At 43.1% G+C, this 23,896-nt stretch overlaps 1 protein-coding gene across 46 annotated transcripts in view; it reads right to left on the bottom strand.

Annotated features, from left to right (window-relative positions):
• The window catches only part of CLASP2 (cytoplasmic linker associated protein 2), a 265,828-nt gene that overhangs the window by 15,794 nt on the left and 226,138 nt on the right, over positions 1-23,896 (bottom strand). For all 46 annotated transcript variants that reach the window (XM_048838896.2, XM_048838906.2, XM_048838922.2 and 43 more), the window contains 5 exons: positions 21,384-21,490; positions 20,553-20,706; positions 18,055-18,283; positions 8,456-8,649; positions 6,373-6,501 (listed from right to left, as the gene is read on the bottom strand). In XM_048838896.2, the coding sequence (XP_048694853.1) occupies positions 6,373-6,501; positions 8,456-8,649; positions 18,055-18,283; positions 20,553-20,706; positions 21,384-21,490 (813 nt within the window). The remainder of the gene's footprint in view (positions 1-6,372; positions 6,502-8,455; positions 8,650-18,054; positions 18,284-20,552; positions 20,707-21,383; positions 21,491-23,896) is intronic.

The raw sequence follows: 23,896 nt of genomic DNA, 5'->3' as shown, positions 1-23,896 counted from the left end.
GCTGTTCGCATTTGGCTAGCAGGGATCTTCCCTGATACCAGCCACGCAGTGGGGGGAGGGGTAAAGTGATCATCCCAGAAAGTTGGATGGGTGGGGGGGGGAGGGTTAGTTTGGTTTCTGCTGCTGCACGTTAACAGGAAAACTGCAGCACTAAATGGCCAACTCAACGTGCTTTGCTTGGTATGGGAGAGGAGGGCGCTCCTGTTATGAAGGTTACAGAAGCCGAAAGACTATGGCTTACCCTGGCCGCCTGCAAGTCCAATTCTGTTGCCTAGCACTGTGTGTGTGAGATCTCTAACACCAAAGCCGCAGGCACTCAATATAAGATGCAAAATGCGACCTTGTACCAAAAATCACATGTGCTACGTAATGTGAATAGTGTTGTTCACCGTGAAAGAGTATACCCATTGTTCTGTAAAATGTATCTTTTAAAATACTTCACTCCCCTTTTTTCCTCCAGCAGCTGCAAATGTTTCAAGCCTCCCTCCTCCGTCCCAAAGGCTATCTCAGATCAGGCGGTGAAAAAAAACGCAAGCGTGATTAAATGTTCTCTGAGCTCATGCAGTCGTCCGGCACTGACAGAGCTCAGCAGAACGTGTGGAGGTACACAATAGCAGAGTACAGGAAAGTGGCCGATGAACGTGAGGAGAGGTGGTGGCATGAGGTAACGCTGGGGCTACTGCGGGATCAAACGGACATGCTCCAGCATCTGGTGGAGGTTCATGAACGGCAGCAGGATCACAGACTGCCGCTGCAACCCCTGTTTAACCGACCTCCCTCCTCCCCAAGTTCCATAGCCTCCTCACCCAGACGCCCAAGAACGCGGGGGGGGAGGCTCCGGGCACCCAACCACTCCACCCCAGTGGACAGCCCAAGCAACAGAAGGCTGGCATTCAACAAGTTTTAAAGTGGCCTTTTCCTTCCCTCCTACCCTCCTCCCACACCCCACCTGGGCTACCCTGTGAGTTATCTCCCTATTTTTATAATCAATTAATAAAGAATACATGTTTTTTAAACGATAGTGACTTTATTTCCTTTGCAAGCAAGCTGTGATCGAAGCGGAGAGGGTGGGTGGCTTACAGAGAATTTAGAGGCAACCAAGGGGGCGGGTTTTCATCAAGGAGAAACAAACAGAAGTATCACACAGTACCTTGGCCAGTCATGCAACTGGGTTTTCAAAGCTTCTCTGATGCACAGCGCTTCCTGCTGTGCTCTTCTAACTGCCCTGGTGTCTGGCTGCGCGTATTCAGGAGCCAGGCAATTTGCATCAACCTCCCATCCCGCCATAAACGTCTCCCCCTTACTCTCACAGAGATTGTGGAGCACACAGCAAGCAGCAATAACAATGGGAATACTGGTTTCGCTGAGGTCTGAGTGAGTCAGTAAACTGCACCAGCAACCCTTTAAACGTCCAAATGCACACTCTACCACCATTCTGCACTTGCTCAGCCTATAGTTGAACAGCTCCTTACTACTGTCCAGCGTGCCTGTGTACGGCTTCATGAGCCAGGGCATTAAGGGGTAGGCTGTGTCCCCAAGGATAACTACAGGCATTTCAACATCCCCAAGAGTTATTTTCTGGTCTGGGAAGTAAATCCCTTCCTGCAGCCATTTAAACAGACCAGAGTTCCTGAAGACACGAGCATCATGAACCTTTCCCGGCCATCCCACGTTGATGTCGGTGAAACGTCCCTTGTGATCCAGCAGTGCTTGCAGCACCATTGAAAAATACCCCTTGCGGTTTATGTACTGGCTGCCCTGGTGGTCTGGTCCCGAGATAGGAATATGCGTTCCGTCTATAGCCCCACCACAGTTAGGGAATCCCATTGCAACAAAGCCATCTAGTATGACCTGCACATTTCCCAGAGTCACTACCTTTGATAGCAGCAGCTCAATGATTGCGTTAGCTACTTGCATCACAGCAACCCCCACAGTAGATTTGTCCACTCCAAATTGATTACCAACTGACCGGTAGCCGTCTGGCGTTGCAAGCTTCCACAGGGCTATTGCCACTCGCTTGTGAACTGTGCGGGCTGCTCCCATCTCGGTATTCTTGCGCTTCAGGGTAGGGGAAAGCAGGTCACAAAGTTCCATGGAAGTGCCCTTACACATGCGAAAGTTTCGCAGCCACTGGGAATCATCCCATACCTGCAACCCTATGCGGTCCCACCACTTTGTGCTTGTTTCCCGGGCCCAAAATCAGCGTTCCACGGCATGAGCCTGCCCCAGTAACACCATGATCTCCAAATTGCTGGGGACCGCTGTTTTAGAGAAATCTGTGTTCATGTCCTCATCACTGCGCTGCCGTTGCCTTCTCGCCTGGTTTTTCAGGTGCTGGTTCCGCAGAACTGCATGATAATGCGCGAGGTGTTTACAATGGTCATAACTGCTGCGGTGAGCTGAACGGGCTCCATGCTTGCTGTGCTATGGCGTCTGCTTGGGCAATCCAGGGAAAAGGGAGCAAAACGATTGTCTGCTGTTGCTCTGACGGAGGGAGGGGCAACTGACAACATGGCTTACAGGGAATTCAAATCAACAAAGGCGGTGGCTTTGCATCAAGGAGAAACAGAATGGCCCCCTCAAGGATAGAACTCAAAACCCTGGGTTTAGCAGGCCGTTGATTTCACGGAAGGAGGAAGAAAGGGAGGAGAAAATGAATACAAAACAAATCTGGTCTATTTCTTGTTTTGATCCACTTCATCTATCTTTATACATCTTGCTGGCAGCAGACGGTGCAGTACAACTGCTAGCCATCGTCATCTCCTGGGTGCCTGGCAGAAGACGGTGCAGTATGACTGCTAGCCATCGGTCATCTCCTGGCTGCTCATTAGAAGACAGTGCAGTAGGATGGCCGGCAGAACTGAATTGCCATGAGACAAAACTTAAAAGGGAAATGACCGGCTGAGTCACTCCCATGTTTGCCCAGTCGCCCCTGACCGACCTCACTGAGGTTGGCTAAAAGAGCACCCTGGAGTATGGCGACGATGGCTACCAGTCATACTGCACTGTCTACTGCCAAAAGGCAATGAGCTGCTACTGTGTAGCAATGCAGTACCGCGTCTGCCAGCACTCAGGAGACATACGGTGACTGTGAGCTGAGTGGGCTCCATGCTTGCCGTGGTATGGCGTCTGCACAGGTAACCGAGGAAAAAAGGCGCAAAACGATTGTCTGCCATTGCTTTCACAGATGGAGGAAGGGAGGGAAGGGGGGGCCTGATGATATGTACCTAGAACCACCCGCGACAATGTTTTTGCTCCATCAGGCATTGCGATTTCTACCCAGAATTCAAATGGGCAGTGGGAACTGTGGGATAGCTACCCACAGTGCAACACTCTGGAAGTCGACGGTTGCCTCAGTACTGTGGAAGCACTCTGCCGACTAAATGCACTTAGAGCATTTGTGTGGGGTCACACACAATCGACTGTATAAAAACGCTTTCTACAAAACCGAATTCTATAAATTCGACCTTATTTCGTAGTGTAGACATGGCCTTAGAGACTAACTAATTTATTTAAGCATAAGCTTAGTCTCTAAGGTGCCACAAGTACTCCTTTTCTTTTTGCGGATACAGACTAACACAGCTGCTAGTCTCTACTTCTTGTAGGTCCTTACTGATCAGAAAGACAGATTTTCCATTCATTCAAGAAAATTATTTTAGATAACAGCACATATATTTTTACGTTGGCTAGAAGTCTAGAAGTTACGCATAAAAGTTAGAAATTAAGTCTAGAAGTTAGGCATAAAAGTTAGAAAAAAAATAGCAAAAATTAGCACCAGAATCTTCAACTAATAGAGGATTTAGTAAGGGAACAAAACAGTAATTAGTTGTGTGCTAACAGCTTGCAGATCAAGAGGATGTGGATACAAATGTGGATATTGGACAGGTTTCTACCCTAAAAGGCATGCTTCTGCAACTGTGCTCCCTGCTGGATGGCACTACACACAGCCAGGTTTGTGATGTACAGAGTGCTACTTGCTACGTGAAGCTCTAGAACGTCCCCCTTCACTGGTTGCTTCTGGGAGGGGATAGGGTGAGTTTGAACTCACATGCCAGGGCCTGCACTTTCCCTGTCCACTTCCAGGGAAGTAGGAGGGGTGAATGCACCAATACTCTCCCTGCCACTTCTGGCGATTGTGTGCGGGGACTCACGGGAGTGGTGAGGAGGAAGAGTCTACAAAGCTCTCGTTCTGTCCCCAACTCTGCCCCCTTTCTCCCTTTGTTTCTCTCTTTCATGAACACAGCTAGGGAAAGGGTGTGGAATGGGGAAGTGAAAACAAGTGATGGAGAGAATGTAATAATGAATATACTGTATGGAATAAATGGGGAGGGAAGAAAAAGAGGAAACAATGAGAGACTAATGTGAGAGGGCAGGGGCGTGGGAGAGATTGCAGTCACAAGTTTCAAAAACTTGAGCTCAGGCAATCAATTAGTTCCACACAGTGTAAAAAAAAATTTGGAAAAAAAACACTGGTGAAAGTTAAGTTTTAAAAAATGAGAGGAATGTTTACTTCTTTCTTTGTCTGCCGACCTCAAAAGCAATATTTATGTGAACTGCTTAATTTTATGTAGGGTGGCCAACTTTCTAATCACACAAAACTGAACACCCTTGCCCTGGCCCCATCCCGAGGCCCCACCCCTTCTCTGAGGCCATCCTCCCCACTCACTTCATCCCCATCCCTCTGTCGCTTGCTCTCACCCACCCTTGCTCACTTTCACCGGGCTGGAGCAACGGGTTGGAGTGAGGGTTCTTGGGTGGGGCCAGGGTGCGGGCTCCAGGAGGGAGTTTGGGTGTGGGGGAGGCCTCAGCGTTTGGGCAGCAGGTTCAGGGTGCAGGCTCCGGGTGGCGCTTACCTCAGGCGACTCCCCAGAAGTGGTGACATGTCCCTCAGCTCCTAGGCACAGGGACAGCCAGGTGGCTCTGTGCACTACCTCTGCCCACTGGGGCCTCCCCCGCCTCTCCCATTGGCTGCGGTTCCCGGCCAGCGGAAGCTGTGGAGCCGGCGCTCGGGGCCTGGGCAGCGTGCAGAGTCCCCCTGAAATTACTTGTCTCCCCCAACACTCTACCCAGCCACTAATTGGCCAAAGATACTAGGTAGGGAAAAAGCTGAGGTCCCATGCCGCACTGATTCCAGTGGCAGGGCAGCGTTCTTCTGTTTGAAGGGGCATGTTTAAAGCTGCATGACCCCCGGGACTGCACAAACAGTTTAAAACCATGAAGTTGCACTATTCACAGCACTATGTTACAGCAAACAACATGTCAAGGAATTTCTAAAGTGTTGGTATTTTTATGCATAATTGAGAGCATTTCTGTATATTATTAAAACGGATTATCAATGGATTACCAGGCTCTGGATTAACCATGTTGCTACAAAACATTTTAGAATTCATCAATGGACATAGAACCTGGTAATTCTTCTATCTCTGATCATCATATATGATGTTTGCAACAACACCATGCCATACAAGTAGATTCTCATAGGGTTTTCCATTGACACCTTTCATTTACTTTTAAAGAGCTGCTACATCTCCAGGTGGCATATTAGACACAACTTGCAGTCAGATTAATTTAGTTGTTTTAGAGACATACCAAAATGATGACAACCATGATATTTGCTCCTTTTCTTCTGTTTACAAAAATTATATCAAGATGTATCTTTTTTCACCTTTCCCTCTGTTGAACTAGATGTAGCATACATTTAATGACAGGTTTCAGAGGAACAGCCATGTTAGTCTGTATTCGCAAAAAGAAAAGGAGTACTTGTGGCACCTTAGAGACTAACCAATTTATTTGAGCATGAGCTTTCGTGAGCTACAGCTTCACTGATGAAGTGAGCTGTAGCTCACGAAAGCTCATGCTCAAATAAATTGGTTAGTCTCTAAGGTGCCACAAGTACTCCTTTTCTTTTTGCATACATTTAATGCTTCTGCTTTTCTGAGAAATACACTTTGAAAAGCAAAAACATGATGGTGATGATACAATATAAAAATGTTTCCCTGTGTACACATTTCTTCCAGGACCTATAGCTTAAAAGGAAGGTAATCTTCTTTATCCTTCTAGTAGTCCTGAAAATGATCCATCTGATGCTCAGAGTTGGGTGCATGTGTCTCTCATTTGGGGACAATAGCTAAGTAGGAATCCATTTTATTTGGGTTGAAATTGTGCATTTCAGGGTCCATAAATCAGTAATCTTCCTACTATAACATGCCTTTATTAACCAATATTTACTGAATCCTTGACTATCAAACCAATTACTTCCCCACTGGCATTTGAATCATTTATCAAGCATATTCTTTGAACTTTACATTTGATTTGTGCTTTGACATGTGTCATATCCTCAAATACACAAAACACACAGAGCCACTTACTAACCTCCTTATGAGGATCCTTATGAGCTTCTAGTGTCTTCATAATTGTAAGCTCTGCATAATTTTTAAATCTTGCTGGTTGGTTCCTTAGAATTTCTCTTAAAACTTTCAATGCCAAAGCTCTGATTGCATGCTAAAGGTTAAATATTGTATATAATTGAGTTATTTCTCTTTGAACAGACAATGTGCTTTTAATATTAGCTCAGCAATTGGACACAAACATGTTTGATAGTGGAAATATAATGTAAATTATAATAAGCTCCCCCCAAATGCATACAGTACAAGCCTATTCATTCAAGCTCGAAGCACATGGAACTCTCAGAAAAATCTTTACAGCATCCCAACCCATATTCTCACCCCCTCTCGATACATATATCTTACATGGTGTTATGAAGTTTTTACTAAGCAATATATGTAGATGCAATGCATGCCTGCAAAATCACAAGCAACGTATGCAGATCATCCCAAGCGAGTGCTAATAAAACCTTTACACAACATTACCGCCATATTTTGTCTAAACCACTTATTTTACCAAAAAATGGCTTAGAAATATTTTAGTTTTCAAAAATGTTATTGCAATTTTTGAGTACCTCTGATTGAGAAGACACGTCTACTTACAAGTCTAACTATGGCATACTAATTATAGTAAGTCTAATTATACAAAACTGAAAGGGACTTGCCAATTATAACAACTACATTTTAGAAACCTCCAAAAGTACTTAAAATTTATTTCCTATACATAATGTTGTATGTGTTTTAGGATTTTATACCTTGGAACATAGCAGGGGCCAGCAAAAGCTGTTTCGTATCCTCCCAGAAAGCTAGGGAAACCTCCTTTCCAAAAGAGGAGAATATGGGATAGGAGGGAGATGTATACACTAGGGATGTAAAATATTCAATGGTTAAATGGTTAACTGGTAAGTGTTAGTCTTACCATTAACCCACCGTAACCGTTAATCCGCTTCGTGCAGGTCTTCAACCAATTCTCCTGCAACAGAGACTGACCCAAGCCCCAGCTGTGCTGGCAGCAGCAGCCCCCAGCCCAGTCGGGGGGGGCGGGGGGGGGGGGAAGGGGTGTGTAAAGTAGTCCCCGGCCTCCCAGTGCCACTGGAAGGGTTCGGCTGCAGAGGCGGATGGCGCACTGGTCAGTGAAGGGAAGGAAAGCTGCTGCTGGGGTGGCATGGAGTGACTGCGTTGGCTGCATCGGGACAAACTAGGTACCTGGTCCCCTCTCCTTTTAATTGGCTATCCGGTTAAACAATATAATTTTATAGTTTAAATGGTGATCTTTCTAAATGATATTTACGTCCGTATTATACACACTCTTATTTAGACATTTTTTAAAGGCAAGCTTTGCATGGCCCACTTAGAAGGTGATCTACAAATAAGAATACTTTGAATTTCATAGTAATTAGCTGAATATCCCCAACCCTAAGGTAAAAAAAGGATGAGCAACCAATTTTAAGCTTCCATAACTCCCATCCCACAGTTCAAATGAATAGTACCCACTGTGCATAATATGCATTATACTGTCATCCACCACAAAAATCACCTGAAACATGAAGCCAGTATAGGAAGCAGGGGAGGGAGAACCAGAGAAATGCCCTTTTGATACGAAAGGGTGTATATTTTTCAGTTATTTTTTATTTTATTTTTTTAAATTGCTAGCTCAACATAAATATGTAGTATGGAGAAAAAGCCATGTACCTGACCCCTATCCAGTCCATTACCAGATGCTAGATTGTATATGCCTAATGCACAGAACACTGGACAGAGTTGGAGTCAACAAGACTGGACACTGGGAGAACCCAAAAGACAAAAAAACCCTGTAAAGTAAACATGACGACTGCCTCTTTTTACTTTTTGGGGCACTGAGATTATTTGAAATTTAATGGCATTTTCTTAGTGCCATTTGTAGATTGTCATTAAAAAGCATTTTACTGCTACCTGATACTTGTCTATCCCCTCCTAGAGATACCATTTAAACGCAATATGAATTTCATCCATGTGAAGTGTTATTGAAGAATGTATCCTAATGTCAAAAGCAATTTCCGTGCACGGTCAACTTTGGGTTAGTCTGAACTTACCTCTTTGTCCCCAAGAGTTTCAAGTAACAGAAGTAGTATCGTTTTGAAGTGCTCATCCCAAACACCAAAGGACTCTTCTTGAGTCAATTTCATAAGCTCATACAAAGCAGCCTTTCTTTCTTCAACTCTCTCATTATGGTTTGACAATTCCTTCAGTAACTCTGCAACCAGATCAGAATGGTCCATGGGAGGCTCTATTAAAAAGGAATAAATGGACATATTCCTCAAACTGTAGAGTTGATAAAAAGTAACTCCTATCACATAATGCAGTGATACTTTCTAGGCTGACAGGCCTTAAAACTATTTTCTTTTTCTCAGCTCTGTCTGCAAGGACATTTTTACTCTCAAAATGAACACAAATACTGTATTTTCAGTGTGGTCAGCATTCCTGAGCAACAAATGTCTGGCATCATGGCAAAAAACAACTTGCAAATGAACTGACTGCAGCTTGAATCTTCCAATGACTGAACAGGTACGTGAAGCTGATTAGACTAAGAATTCCACAGGGCTGCCGCTGCTGACCCTAGGACAAGCTCTCTCTGTGTAGGAGAATTTAAAAAATATACGGGAGGGATACCATAATGATGAGCAAGGCATGAATAACTAGATTGATACTTATACAGACTGGGCAGTCAACCCAAGATGCCTGCAAAACTTCAATAAAACCTGGTCTCCAATGTGAATTCAAACATCAAGTTGTTGTCTTTACTTCGTTACCAAATAGTAAGACATCTCTGGCCTTTGAAAAGGGAACTCTTCTGCCTGTGTCTTGCTGTCCAGGTAGAAGATTAAGAACCTCACAGTACTTTTGAAGGAAAAAAGGTAAAAGATACAAACAAAAAAATCTCTCTCTCAAATAAACTTCTATTTTACAAGGCACATAATGGAAGGAGTCAAATTTTCTCACATCTGCAAAACATGGCGATTAAGCAGAGACAGTCTTGTACCTTTCTCTAGGACTATTTTATGTTGACACTAAGCTACAAGTGAAATATTTCTGCAACAAAATTTGTTATGACATCACATACAGATAAATCACATGTTAATCAGTCTTTGAGTTTATTATTACATTTTTCAGAGTAACAGCCGTGTTAGTCTGTATTCGCAAAAAGAAAAGGAGTACTTGTGGCACCTCAGAGACTAACCAATTTATTTGAGCATAAGCTTTCGTGAGCTACAGCAAGTCCTACCACACACACTGAAGATAAGTTCCCATGATAAATTTTATTATTGGGAAAACATATTGACATTATATTAGGGAAATGAGGCATATACTCTGCCCTGACAGGTTAATTCCACAGTATAAATTTCATCAGCATGATATTCTCATCAACCTTGCTGATGTCACACATTCAAAGGTTATTGCATAAGTTCATGTCCTAAGAAATTTAGCAGTTTTTGAAGGACTGACATTGTATAATACTGCTCTGGGTACCAAACAAATAAATTAAATGCATAGTATGAATTGGTAGCTAATGCAACGCTAATTTTTTTTAAAAGGCTCCAGAGGCGATCATGCAAATTACAGGGCGCTAAGCATAACTTCAGTACCAGGCAAAATGGTTGAAACTATAGTAAAGAACATGGGCGGTGGGTGAAGCTTCCACTTGGAGAGGCAGTAGCTCCCCAGACAGCCTCTTCTGCCTGTGGCCCCACCCATACTCCACCCCTGCTCTCCCCCAAGCCCCACCCCCTCCCCACTGTCTCTCTCCTCTCTTCCCTCACCCTCCATGCTCACCACGCACACATCCCCTTCCAGCCAAATCCCTGAAACCAAGCAAATGAAAAAAACAACATATTTGAAAAAAGCCCTTCACTTTTCTGCAATTTCTTTCTAAAGAAAATGGAGCATGTTTTCCACTGTGTGCCAGATGGTGTTTGAACATGCAAACGGTACCTAATTAAAATTACTAAACTTGGGAATAAAAAATGTCAGTCACAGGTTTTTTGATATACCCTGATAGCTGACATGCAGGCAGCCCGCAAAACAGCCTTTTCAAGTGCCCTGACTCCCTCATGGATCCTGGAAAACATATAATGGCAAGCAGCAGTTAAAGCTAATTGAGAAATCTCTGTCCTTTTTTCACACAATAAAACAAGGTGTCAGTCCTCACTCTCAGTTGGCATTTTCACCCTGACAGGAAGAAAATGACAGGAATCAGACTGCAAAATCTGCCACCCCATTTTCACTTCTTCACACAAACAAGTTTGAGCAGTTCCTATGTTTATTGTTTAAACAGCAGTAAGCACCTCAGGCAATGAATAAGAACTGCCAAGAGGAGTGGCTGCTGCAGCTAGAGATGAATCCTGGAAGTAAAGTAAAAGCTCACTGCTACTTTAAAAACAATAAAACCCGCTTAGCTCACAGAACCAAAGCGGCAAAAAGTCCTACTGAGGCAGCATGGTGGTGCCAGATTTATGGACCAGACCAGCAGATCCTATATCCCCAGGGGTGAAGGAACCAAATCCCCGGTCCCATTCTCATGAGAAACTGGCCACCAGGCAAATGTAATCAATCTCCCATCCCCTGAAAAGAGTTCAGTCTTATCCTACCAATGCCTCCTCTCCTCCCCGCCACCATACCAGTATGGCCATTCTTATGTTATGCTAAAATAAATCCAGCATGCCTGTCCAATTTTTTGGAATACTAATGTTTGACAGACATTAGGAACATTAACAATGTTACTATGATGGAATGATCAATACAAGTAAAGCCTGGAATGATCAATGCAAGTAAAGTCAGTAGTTTCATTCAATTTACTAAAATTACCAGAAACACCATGTCCTGAGTGGTGAAAGAGGCTCACTCTGTAATACGGTAACATCCTGCTAAACAGAGAGATTTGATGATTTTTACTTCTGACAGAATTCCGTGCCTCTGTGGGGGTGCAGAATTCGTATGGCCCGCATATTTCTGTGCCCCCCCCGTGCAGAAAAATGCAAATCTGCGGTGGGATACGCGCCTCTTCCCCAGCAGCCCAGGCAGCACTTCTGTTCCAGAGTGCCCAGAGCAGCCTCAGAGGTGCAAATCACTGCAGGGGGAGAGGGGCTGGGCGTGCGTCCCTGTGGGGAAGATGATATCTGTCGGGGGCAGAGCTGGGCGTGCATGCCTGCCAACAAACGAGATAGACTCTGTCCCTCTTGCTAGCTACTGCGGCTCACCAGGGGTGTGCAGGGGTAGGTCTTTTTATTATGGAGGAGGAAGGCTGTTTCCCCGAGCCAGAAAATAGCAGCCTGTCTGCTAGTTAACAGATCTCATTCTCTGAGTCAGAAATGTAGCAGCCTGCCTGCATAGTAACACTGTTAATGTTCCGATTGTTCGTTAACTGTTCCCATTCTTAGTCCATTCCTCCAGGAGCATAAAACCTGTAAATGTTTTAAGGACCTTACATTGCCACAGTGATGTAAAGCCTTATAAATGACAGTAAGGGAATCAGCTAGGAAGATCTATGTGCCTTCTCACATTTTTCCTGTGCCAAAGTGGCACAATGGGATTAGATTACAGCTCAGGATATATTTTACTTACCCTCAAAAAAAAAAAAAAGGACTTTGAGGACAAATAAAATGTTTACCAAGCAGTCAATAAAATGTCAGGACAATCAGAAGAGGAAGTTACTCACCTTGTGCAGTAACGATGGTTCTTCACTTTAGGTGCCTGTGTGCCCTTGCACCTCTAATCAAGATTTTTGGCAGCAGTGTCCCGTTGATCCCGCACATGTGCTCTTCCTCCCTCATGGTCTGCCTTAAGGCTATTTAGCACTGCATGGGCGAACCCCCCTCACTTCCTTCTCTACCACACACCCCTATAGAGAACTCCGAAGTAGAGGAGAGGAGGGTGGGTTGTGGAGCACCCATAGGGACACACATCTCTAAGAACCATCGTTACTGCACAAGTTGCGTTTCTTCTTCTTCGAGTAGTGTCCCAATGGGTGCTCCACTTTAGGGGACTCCCAAGCAGTACCCACCACTGGAGGCTGGAACTTTGAAGTGGAATCTTTTACTACAGAGAGTACTGTGGAGTTGAAGATGGTGTCAGCGGCCAAATCTTCAGTGATCGCATAATGTTCTGCGAAAGTATGGGCAGAGGCCCAAGTCGTTGCTCTATAGATTGCTGAGATAGGAGTATCCCTACGGAACGTGACTGAGGTAGAAACTGACCTCGTGGAGTGCGTATGGACTATGGACAGAAGCAAGTTGCACCCTTGATAAGTGATTAATGCAACTAGAGACCCATCTGGATAGTCTCTGAGGCACTATCACAGAGCTTTTGGATCTTTCTGTGGATGAAAGGAAGAGTTTAGGGGATTTCCTGAAGTCCTTAGTCCTGTCCAAGTAGAATGCTAATGTCCTTCTAATATCTAGCATACGCACAACTGTCTCCCAGTTGTTACAATGTGGTTTTGGGAAAAAACAGGGAGATAGATCTGTTGATTCATATGGAAAGTGCAGAAAAAGTAGGGAGAAACTTTGGATATGGCCTTAGAGTTACTTTACCTTAAAAAAAAAGAAAAAGAAAAAAGAAAAAGGCCGTGAATGGTGGATGTGCCATCAGGGCCGCTATTTCTCCTGTGTGCCTAGCTGACGTGATGGCAATTAGAAATGCTGTCTTCATGGACAGGTGTAAAAGAGAATAAGTTGCCCTGGACTCGGAGGGAGGGCAAGCCAAAGCCCTGAGAACTAGATTAAAGTCCCAGGCTGCAGCGGGTGGTGTCACATGGGTGGGGGGGGGGGGGAAGAGATTCCCAATGCCCTTAAAGAATCTACACATTAGTGGGTGAGCAAACATCAAGTGGGAAGCCGTTTTCACCACGAGATGTACCTTAAGTGAGCTGAGTGAGAGTTTCAAATGTAGTGCAAAATCAGAGAGAGGAAAGATGAGGTTGGGTCTGTGTGTTTGGAATGACACAAACTTGCAGTCGTTTCCATTTTGTAGATAAGTATGACGGGTGGTCAACTTGTGGTTGTGTTGCAACATGTGTGCCCTTGTTGCCAAGAAGGCCAATGGCATTTTGGGATGTATAAGTAGGGGCATAGCCAGCAGATCGAGGGACGTGATCGTTCCCCTCTATTCGACATTGGTGAGGCCTCATCTGGAGTACTGTGTCCAGTTTTGGGCCCCACACTTCAAGAAGGATGTGGATAAATTGGAGAGAGTCCAGCGAAGGGCAACAAAAATTATTAGGGGTCTGGAACACATGAGTTATGAGGAGAGGCTGAGGGAGCTGGGATTGTTTAGTCTGCAGAAGAGAAGAATGAGGGGGGATTTGATAGCTGCTTTCAACTACCTGAAAGGGGGTTCCAAAGAGGATGGCTCTAGACTGTTCTCAATGGTAGCAGATGACAGAACGAGGAGTAATGGTCTCAAGTTGCAGTGGGGGAGGTTTAGATTGGATATTAGGAAAAACTTTTTCACTAAGAGGGTGGTGAAACACTGGAATGCGTTACCTAGGGAGGTGGTAGAATCTCCTTCCTTAGAGGTTTTTAAGGTCAGGCTTGACAAAGCCCTGGCTGGGATGATTTAACTGGGAATTGGTCCTGCTTCGAGCAGGGGGTTGGACTAGATGACCTTCTGGGGTCCCTTCCAACCCTGATATTCTATGATTCTATGTCTTTCAGCTTGTCAGAGCGTTCTGTCTCTAAGCCTTGGAACTAAGAAGGAGCCAAGCCTGGAGGCGGAGGACCTGCGGGTTGGGGTGAAGGGTGAGCCCATTGTTTTGAGAGAGCGGGTGAGGAATGGGCTGAAGAGAAACAGGAGGGCATATTGCCATCTGTGTCAGGTAAGGGAGCCAGACTTGTCATGGTCAAGAGGGGAAATCAGAATAATTCTCGCTTTGTTTCGTTGAATTTTCAACAGAATCTTGGATAGAATAGGAAACTGGGAAAAGACATACAAGTGGGCCCTGATCCATGGGAAGATGAGGGCAACTTCCAGTGAATGTTTCCCCAGGCCGGCCCTGGAGCAGTAACAAGGACCCTTCTTGTGCCGTTAAGTAGTGAAGAGATCCATAGGCAGGGTTCCCCAAAGGGTGGATATATCTTGAAGCACCTCTGAATTCAGTACACACTCATTGTCATGAGAAAATTCCAACTGAGACTGTTGGTTGTCACATTCTGTATCCCTGGTAGATAGACAGTTGAGATGAGCACATTGTGATGGGTGCATCAATTCCAAAGATTGAATGCTATCTTGTAGAGGGAGGGCGATCTGGCAGCTCCTTGGTGGTTTATACAAAACATACAGATCATATTAAGTCCATCATGACCTTTGTGTGTTGCTTTTGATGAAAGGCAGAGTGTGCGCACAGGCACTCCTGACAACCCTTAGCCCCAAAAGAGTGATATGGAAGGTCATTTTTGTGGAAGGCCATTTGTCCTGAACTTCGTTGTTGTGTAGGTGAGCTCCCCAGCATATTAAAGAGACGTGTCCCAGGATGGTGAATGTGGGTAGTGAGAGGAGCGCTCTCGCTCGTACTGCATCAGGTTGGTGCTGATAAAGTCCAGTAACTGTACCAGGGTAAGTATGCCACTACCATGATGAGAACGTTGAAGAAGACCCTGTGTGGGGCAGTCTGTACTGATAATGATCCTGCCCCAAAGGTAAGCAGTAGGAAATCTCCTGTACGATGGCTGTATTGAGATATGGAAGTAGGCACCCTGTAGGTTCAGGGCTAGAAATCAATCTCTTTGCTCTAGAGCTGGTCCTAACTGCTGTGAAGTAGGGTAAGGTCACTTCTGAGTGGCGTGACAGGTGTATAGATAGCAGCTGATGCCGTAAGGTATCATTGTTCAGGACCTCAACCAGCTCATCAGAAGTGCTTATAAGAGGCAGTTTGAGAGGTCATGGACTGGGGTGCAGACTGTTCCTACTTTTGAGCCCTGCGCCTCTTACACTGTGGCTCATAACAGCACTGAGATGGTGGGTATTGAGAAGATTGTGACCTGTGGTGTGGTTGAGAGGTACATCTTCTCTTCTGTCCCATAGTGTAGATTCCTAAGGAGCGTAACATGGTCCGAGAATCCTTCAGGATGTGGAGAGAAAAATCTATCTTCTCCGCAAAGACTATGGCCCTTCAAACTGGAAGTCTGTAGCTCTTTGGGCAATCTAGAGAGGCGTAGCCAACAAAAAAACCCCACAACCCACCTCAGTACCACTGTCATGGAGACCGGGCGGGCAGCTGTAACAGCTACATCCAGTGGTGTCTCTAGGATCAGTCTGGCCATTAACTGACTGTCTCTAAGAATGGTCTGAATCTGTTCTTTTTGTATTTCCAGTAATGTTCCAGAAACATACTGGGTTTCCCATAATTAATAAAATTGTATTTGGCCATGTAAATAGTAAAACATGAACATTGGCCATTTACTTACCCCAAACATCACTTGGTAAAAAGCTATGTCAATAAGTAGAACTGCACTTAGGTTAGATCCAGTACATATCATATCTTTTTATCTTACATAAAATATAATTGAAGACTGACAGTGGCTCTTAATGCTGACAACGAGCTATATAAATGGTGACGTTTCAAGAAAATAAAGCTGAATAAGAGTAAATTTTTCAAGTAGAGAATCTCGTAAATCTCACTCTGAGTGCAATTACTAAATCTGAATACAAACAATGCCAGAGAGTGTATTGTTTTCTTTCAGGTAGTTCCTATGGCAAATCATTGCTTAATAACAGAACTACAGTTGAGACAGAAGCAAGAATTCCCTTCTCACCAGGCTCTAATAACATAATAAAGATTAGACTATAACTGAATACTCATTTCAAAATATTCGCTATCTCTGAAGCAATACATTAACAATCCCCCCTACCAGTTTTTCTGCATTGCCATCACCTTTTTAAAGGTTTCCTTGAGATTTTCAGTAAGGTGTACAGCATGTACAATTGGGAGTGTCAAGAGGCCAGGGGACTTTTGCTGGTGTATGCTCAACGTTAAAGAAAAGTGAAAAGTTAAGACTTCATTACAAATCTGTGTATTCAACTTAATATGAAATAATTTCATCATGAACAAATTTCACAAAATAACTTTTCTACATACTTGAATTTGTTTCTGAGCATGGATAGCAGTTTATAAGGTAAACACCATTAGAATTAGACTTTAAAACCTTTTATAAATTTATTTTTAATGAACATGAGGTACTTATCAAAATGAAAGAGTAATTCAAATCATTTATAATTTTACTTAAGTGTCTCAGGTCTACTTGGTAGGACAGTAAAGATTGTTTGCCAGCCACTAGTAAAATTGTACATGTACTACAAGCTTCCTTCTCCTTTACTTAAAGAGGAATCTCTCCACTGGTCCACAATCCACTGCTATTGCCCACCTACCATTTAGCTGTGCATATTCTAAACTGGAATGGAATACCAAAAGCCACAACTGTTCCCTATCCAGTTGTTAAACCACCATTCCCCCCAACCCAAGCAACTTCAATACAAAAATGGGCACACTGAATATCTGGGGGTAATGTAAAATAAATTGAATATAATATCAATATAAATAAATAACAGAGGATACTGTACTGATTGACATGGATGAAAAAGTAGTGATTAAGAGAAGGCAAGGTAGACAAAGCAGTGCTGCATAATCCTGGGGACATATGGACATGCTTCAAACCAAACTCTCAATAGGATGATAACTTAATGGTCATCATCTTTTTGTTTCAAGAATGTGGGGCCAGATCCTCAGCTGGTCATCAGTGTTTTGCCTCAATTCAGACCAGTTAATAATTGGGAACATAAAGTTCACAGCCAGTACCATATCTCTAGAAAATGTTATTATAAGCTACAGAATTGGAGAAGAAAAATGAGCAAGAAAGAATAAGTGAAGGAAACAAATGCAAAATAAAACATTTGGTTATAAACATTACAAGAAAATACACTGGAAAAGATTAAAATTTAGCTTAACAAGCTTATAAAGCAGCAAGTTGAATAACTATGTCAAAATGGTCTGACTACAGCCTCCTTTTTCAGCACTTGCATTTAAAAAAATGTTTAGTCAACACAAAATATCCCAGACTTGTGTTTCAAATAAAAATATTTCACCACCAAAACTCTGTGCTGTTAATCTTTCATCTGTAGCCAAAACTAGTTTTACATAATGAAAAAAGAAACTGGGTAATCACAAAGATCTTTTCTTCCCTTGACAAACTGAAAAAAATTAGATAAAGCAACATATCTACAAATTTTTTTTTCTTTTTGGACTGTCATACACTAAAATATACTTACTACAACTTAAGTCCAAATATACAGTATACGCTACAGTTAGCAATTCTCTTATTCCAGTCCCTTACTTTTCCTATAATTTTGTATTTATGAGGAAGAACATTAATACTGGAGTATTCCATTACATTGCAATTCTGTCTGATAGCTTTTGTAACACTGCTTGCTTTTCACAATATTCAGATAGGATTTGCAATTCAATAAACCTAGTCCGAAAAACATGATTTACTGCATCAGCAGTCCGGTTCCTTCAGATACTTTTATGTATAGCTAATTTAGCTCAGCCTCTATTTACTACATGAAAACCTTAAAGACTATACGCAACAAATGTAGACAAATCTTATGATTTCCCCTCTAACAAAGAATGTAATCTAGAACTTACCATCAGGAAATTGCTCTGCATCATCATCAAACATAGCTTCTTTCAAAGCAGATTTGTTAAAAGAACTGATATTATCCGAGTAATTGTACGGGTTATAATCTCGTGAACGTGGAGAAGAGTGGGGAGGCATTGTGTTAAGTAATGATGTTTTGTTATCAAGAGCTGTTCGGCCTGTATCAATTGCACCACCTCCTGCTCTTAGATCCGCTATTCCAGAGCCACTGCAAATCTGCCAGGAAAAAATAAAAACACCCCTCCCCATAAACATATTTAATATCTCACTCACTTTGTAGTTCACTGTTCCTCTTAGGTTAACAGTAGCAAATAATAGTCTTCTCTACATAGGGAAGTTAGTGTGCAGCAAGCTGGGTGTCAATTTACCATACTCTGGCTACTCTACACTAATTCTTTTGTGGAGACTCCTATTGTGCACTAAAAGTGCTCTTTATACTTTAAAATCCAGTACACTAAAGGGTAGTAAGCTAAAGCGCTTGATGGCCCTCTTAGCACACAGTAACAGTGTTCACATGTGGGGGTTGTACAGAGTAGGCAGTGTGCTGTAAATGCACACCCTAAAATTGCTGTGTGCTAAGTTCTCATGTAGACAATATCAAAGACAAGCTACAAAGTTTGCAAGGTTCCACTGGTGCCACAGAGTACCAACTAACATCTCAAATTGGCTCATTGTTTCTCAACACTTATGGCTTATGTAAATGAACACTTAGATTGCAGCAGGTTGAGTTGTAAACCTACCCTATACTACTTTGCCGTTCACTAAGTGTCCATCTGAACCCTGCTGCCATGCATTGAGCACCCTAGGGCAGAGGTTCTCAACCTGTGGTCCATGGACCACCAGTGGTCTGCAAGCTCCATTCAGGTGGTCCGTGGATAGTTCCCTCTAAGATGCATGCCTGGGCGGCCGCACACAAGAGAATGAAGAGCCATCTACCAAATTAGTGGAGCCGCTCAGGCATGGCTCCGCTAATTAGGTGCCTGGACCCTGGAGAAGATGCACATGCTTGGTGAGGTGGTGGCCTTGGGGGGGGGGAAATGTGGCATAGGTGGGAGGGGGAAGTAGGGTGAGAAGAAGGGGTGAGGGGAATTTGGGATGTGCAGGGCTGCAGCGGCCAGAGAAAGAGGTGACTTTCCCCAGCTCCAGGGCTGCGGCTGTTGGGGAGAGAGAGCCCTCCTTCCCAGCCCCAGCTTGGGGGCTGCTGTGGTGGGGGAGAGACCCCCCCACTCCTTCCCAGCCCCTGCTCGGGGGCTGCCACAGCAGGGGAGAGAGGGCACATTCATCACATTAGAAAGGTAAGACTACTGATAGTAAAATATGAGTTGTGTGCTTTTATTTGTAGAACAGTAAATGGCTAATTATTATTAAGTTTTTTTCTTATATAGTGCTTTTATCCAAAGCTCTTTACAATAGTTAGCTATTGGTACAAACAACATTTGGAAAGATCATTAAGTGGTCTGCCGAGACCCTCAGCAATTTTCAAGTGATCCACAAAAAAAAAAAGTTTGAGAACCACTGCCCTAGGGAACTTTTAGTGCACAGAAGTAGGGTCCAAACAAACTCCTAGATGAACAGCACGCTAGTGCAGGATAGCTTTAAATGCTACTTTGCTGTGAACTAAGTGTTCATTCTCAGAAAGCTTAGCTTTTGTCTCAAATGGTGAGTATGAACATTGCCTAAAACGGACTTAGGTGTTTGAACTGAACACAAAAACAGCAACATTTTCATAGAGGAAGCCTAAAGTTAGGTACTTAAATCCATATTTAAGCACCTAAATAATTAGCCTGATTTTCAGTTCTATTGAGCCTGAGTTTCAGAACCATAGACATCCAAGTTTGAAAATTTTGCCCACAGCTTTTAGACACTATAAAGCATTTGTTTGGACTTGCTCCTTTTGAGGGACACACATCAAAAGGTGTCTAGAATTCTTTTTACTCAAAGTTTTGCTCTCTGGAAGAGATTTAATGAAGACATATTTTATTCAAATGACATTATTCAGGGACAGAAATCATACAGTCTCCTTCCAGTACAACAGCAAGAATATAAAGCAGACCGTTCTGTCTAAAACAGGTAACACTAATAAGCAGCTGCAAGTTAAAACGAAAGCCATAGTCCAACAGGCTTTAAAGTGCTGGCATTCTACATAGACTTGATTAGCAGCATGGCTTTTTGTAATTAAAATTTGACATCTCTAACATAAACAGGTTACTTTACTTTAAGACCAGGAGTACAATTTTCAAAAGCACCTAAGTCACTTAAGTAGCCTTAGTCCCATTTTCAAAAGGTTGATAAGCAAGGATAGGCATTTAAGAGCTTGAGTCTCACTGAAAGTCAACAGGATTTAGGATCCTAAAGGCCTACGGCACTTTTGAAAATGGTACTTAGGTGCTCTGAAAATTCTACCCTTGATATACAAATCCATTTAAAAAGATAATTCAGCTGTACTAAATCAGCTCCTCGCGTTGGCTGTCATTCAAACACTCACTGAATCACCATCGTCCTTTTTGGAATCCCGTTTCACAGGCTCATTCATATCTTCCTGACTACGGAAACTGAAGTTCTGAATGGCTTCAGTGACTCCACGAAGAGAACTATAAATATCTTCAGAATTCATGTTTTCTGTGTCATAATCGAATGCACTGTAGATCCAGGGAAACATGGAAGAAGGGGATAAAAGGTTCAATTTATTTTCTGGTATTTTACTGAGAGTGAGGCCACAGGAGTGGAACCACACTCCTGTGTGATCTGTGGTGGCTGCCTCTCAATAGCACCCCTCCCCTCCTTTGACAAGGAGATCACCAATGACTGATACTTGGGACTTCTTCAAGTGGTGGAACTGGATGGCCAACAAGGGGTCTGCTTATTTAGGAACAACAGCAGGAGGAAGCAGACTGTTGCTCCATTCTCTACTGCTGAAAGTATTAATGCCTTGAGCTTCTGCAGAGTTTCTCTATTAAATATAAAGTATAAACTACTACAGTGAACTTGCCGACAATTTTAACATTTAAAACGTCAAACTACTAAATCCATCACCATCAAAAACATGACCTATGAAATCCTCTAGACTGGTAGAAATGGCAGTTAAGCTGTAGAGCATTTCATTGGTTAGTGCCTTTTACCCTCCAAAATTTTAAGTTGTCTGGTGATTAGTCCGAGTTAATAGTTTTTAATAAGTGATTATTCTAAGTATCCAGTGGTTGATTTAACTGGGTAAAAGTCTTTCTGCACTTTTTGATGGGTTTGGAATTCAGGAGAACACACAAAAAACCCATAACACCAAGTTATCATGTAAAGTTATAACGTAGCTTTATATTACCTTGGTGACAAAGTATTCTGTGATGTATTGGTTGGGGAAGTGAGAGGACTGGACCAACTGGCTGGTGAACGTGGCGTAGGTCTTGTTAAAGGACTTCCCATTGACCCCTATGAAAAAATGGTATTCTAGTAAAAAATAATATTTCCTTTTAAATTTATGTTATATTTAATTTTTAACACCAGAAAAGTTCTGAGATTAGCTAGCTAGATATAAAAACAACGAGGAGCCCTTGTGGCACCTTAGAGACTAACAAATTTATTTGGACATAAGCTTTCGTGGGCTAAAACCCACTTCATCAGATGCATGGAGTGGAAAATACAGTAGAGAGGTATAAATATACAGCATATGAAAAGATGGGAGTTGCCTTACCATGTGGAGGGGTCAGTGCTAACGAGCCAATTCAAATAAGTTGGAAGTGGGGTATTCTCAAAAGTTAACAAGAAGGGGTGGAAATCACTTCTGTAGTGCTAATGAGGCCAATGTAATCAAGGTGGCCCATTTCAAACAGTTAACAAGAAGGTGTGAGTATCAGCAAGTTTGTTATTGAGTGTCCAGGGATATATGCCGTCATGTGCCAGCAATGCCCCTCTGCCATGTACATTGCCCAAACCGGACAGTCTCTACGCAAAAGAATAAATGGACACAAATCTGACATCAAGAATTATAACATTAAAAAACCAGTAGGAGAACACTTCAGTCTCCCTGGACACTCAATAGCAGACTTAAAAGTGGCAATTCTTCAACAAAAAAACTTCAAAAACAGACTCCAACGAGAAACTGCAGAACTGGAATTAATTTGCAAATTGGACACTATCAAATTAGGCCTGAGTAAAGACTGGGAGTGGATTGGTCACTACAAAAACTAATTTCTCCCTGCTAATACTCATACCTTCTTGTTAACTGTTAAAATGGGCCACCTTGATTACACTGGCCTCATTAGCACTACAAAAGCGATTTCCACCCCTTCTTGTCAACAGTTGAGAATAGCCCACTTCCACCTTAATTGAATTTTCTCCCTAGCACTGATCCCTCACTTGGTAAGGCAACTCCCATCTTTTCCTATGCTGTGTATTTATACTTCTCTACTGTATTTTCCACTCCATGCATCTGATGAAGTGGGTTTTAACCCACGAAAGCTTCTGCCCAAATAAATTTGTTAGTCTCTAAGGTGCCACAAGGACTCCTCGTTTTTGCTGGTAGAGACTAACATGGATACCACCCTGAAACCTAGCGAGATATAAGTAATTTCAGTAACTAAAGAAATAGGCATGAGATATATTACTGTTTGTGAAAGTTAAGAGCACCAAGAGCTAACATGATCAGTTTACTTAAAAGTAATAATGCTGAGAATTCTCAACTTTTTGAAATATATATATACACACCTCTTTTTAAAATAACATTGTTGACTATAAATTAAAGGAGACTCCAAATTAGAAGCCACTTGCAAATAAATAAAACCAAACTTAACAAAATAATAATAATAATTATTATTATAATAAAAAAAACTAGTTACCTACCTTTGCATAACTGTTCTTCGAGATGCGTTGCTCTTGTTCATTCCAAGGAGGTGTGCGCATGCCGTGTGCACAGTTGACAGAAGGAGTTTCCCCTAGCAGTACCCATCGGGTTGGCTGTGAAGCTTGCTGAAGTTGTGCTTTCAGGGCGGTATATATAGGTCCCTGTGAATCCGTCGCCTCTTCAGTTTCTTCGGAGTACTCTGATAGAGGGGCAGGCAGGTGCTCCTTGGAACGGACATGAGCAACATCTCAAAGAACAACAGTTACGAGAAGGTAGCGAACTGTTTTTTCTTCTTCAAGTGCTTGCTCATGTCGATTCCAAATAGGTGACTCCCAAGCATCTCCTAGGGGAAGGGGGCGGAGCTTAGCAGGTTGCAGACTGCAGCACTGCTCTGCCAAATGCGGCATCGTCTCTGGCCTGCTGCGTCATGGCGCAGTGCAATGTAAAGGTGTGGATCGATAACCACATCGCTGCCCTGCAGATATCTTGAATAGGGACTTGTGCTAGGAACGCCACTGAGGATGCCTGGCCCATGTGGAATATGCCATCAGCGCGGGGGCAGATATCTTTGCCAGGTCATAGCATGCCCTGATGCAGGCCGTGATTCATGAAGAGATTCTTTGGGAAGACACTGGAAGCCCCTTCATTTGCTTTACAATCTCAATGAAGAGTTATCTTGATTTCCCAAATGGTTTCATTCTTTTGATGTAAAAGGCTAACACTTGTCTGACATCCAGGGAGTGAAACATTCACTCCCAGTTGCTAGCATGCGGCTTAGGAAAGAACACTGGAAGAAATATATCCTGGTTCACGTGGAATTGTGAAACTAACTTTGGGAGAAAAGGTGGGTGGGGTGCAACTGCAGCTTGTCCTTATAGAAGACAGTATATGGGAGCTCAGAAGTTAAGGTCTTAAGCTCAGAAACTCTCCTAGCTGAAGTTATAGCCACCAAGAACACTACTTTCCAGGAAAGGTAGAGAAGAGATCACGTTGCT

This window comes from Caretta caretta, chromosome 2, assembly GCF_965140235.1.
Source record: "Caretta caretta isolate rCarCar2 chromosome 2, rCarCar1.hap1, whole genome shotgun sequence".
In the NCBI taxonomy this organism is placed as follows: Eukaryota; Metazoa; Chordata; order Testudines; family Cheloniidae; genus Caretta; species Caretta caretta.
Note: the sequence above shows the minus strand (reverse complement) of the source record. Positions and strands in the feature narration are given on the sequence as shown.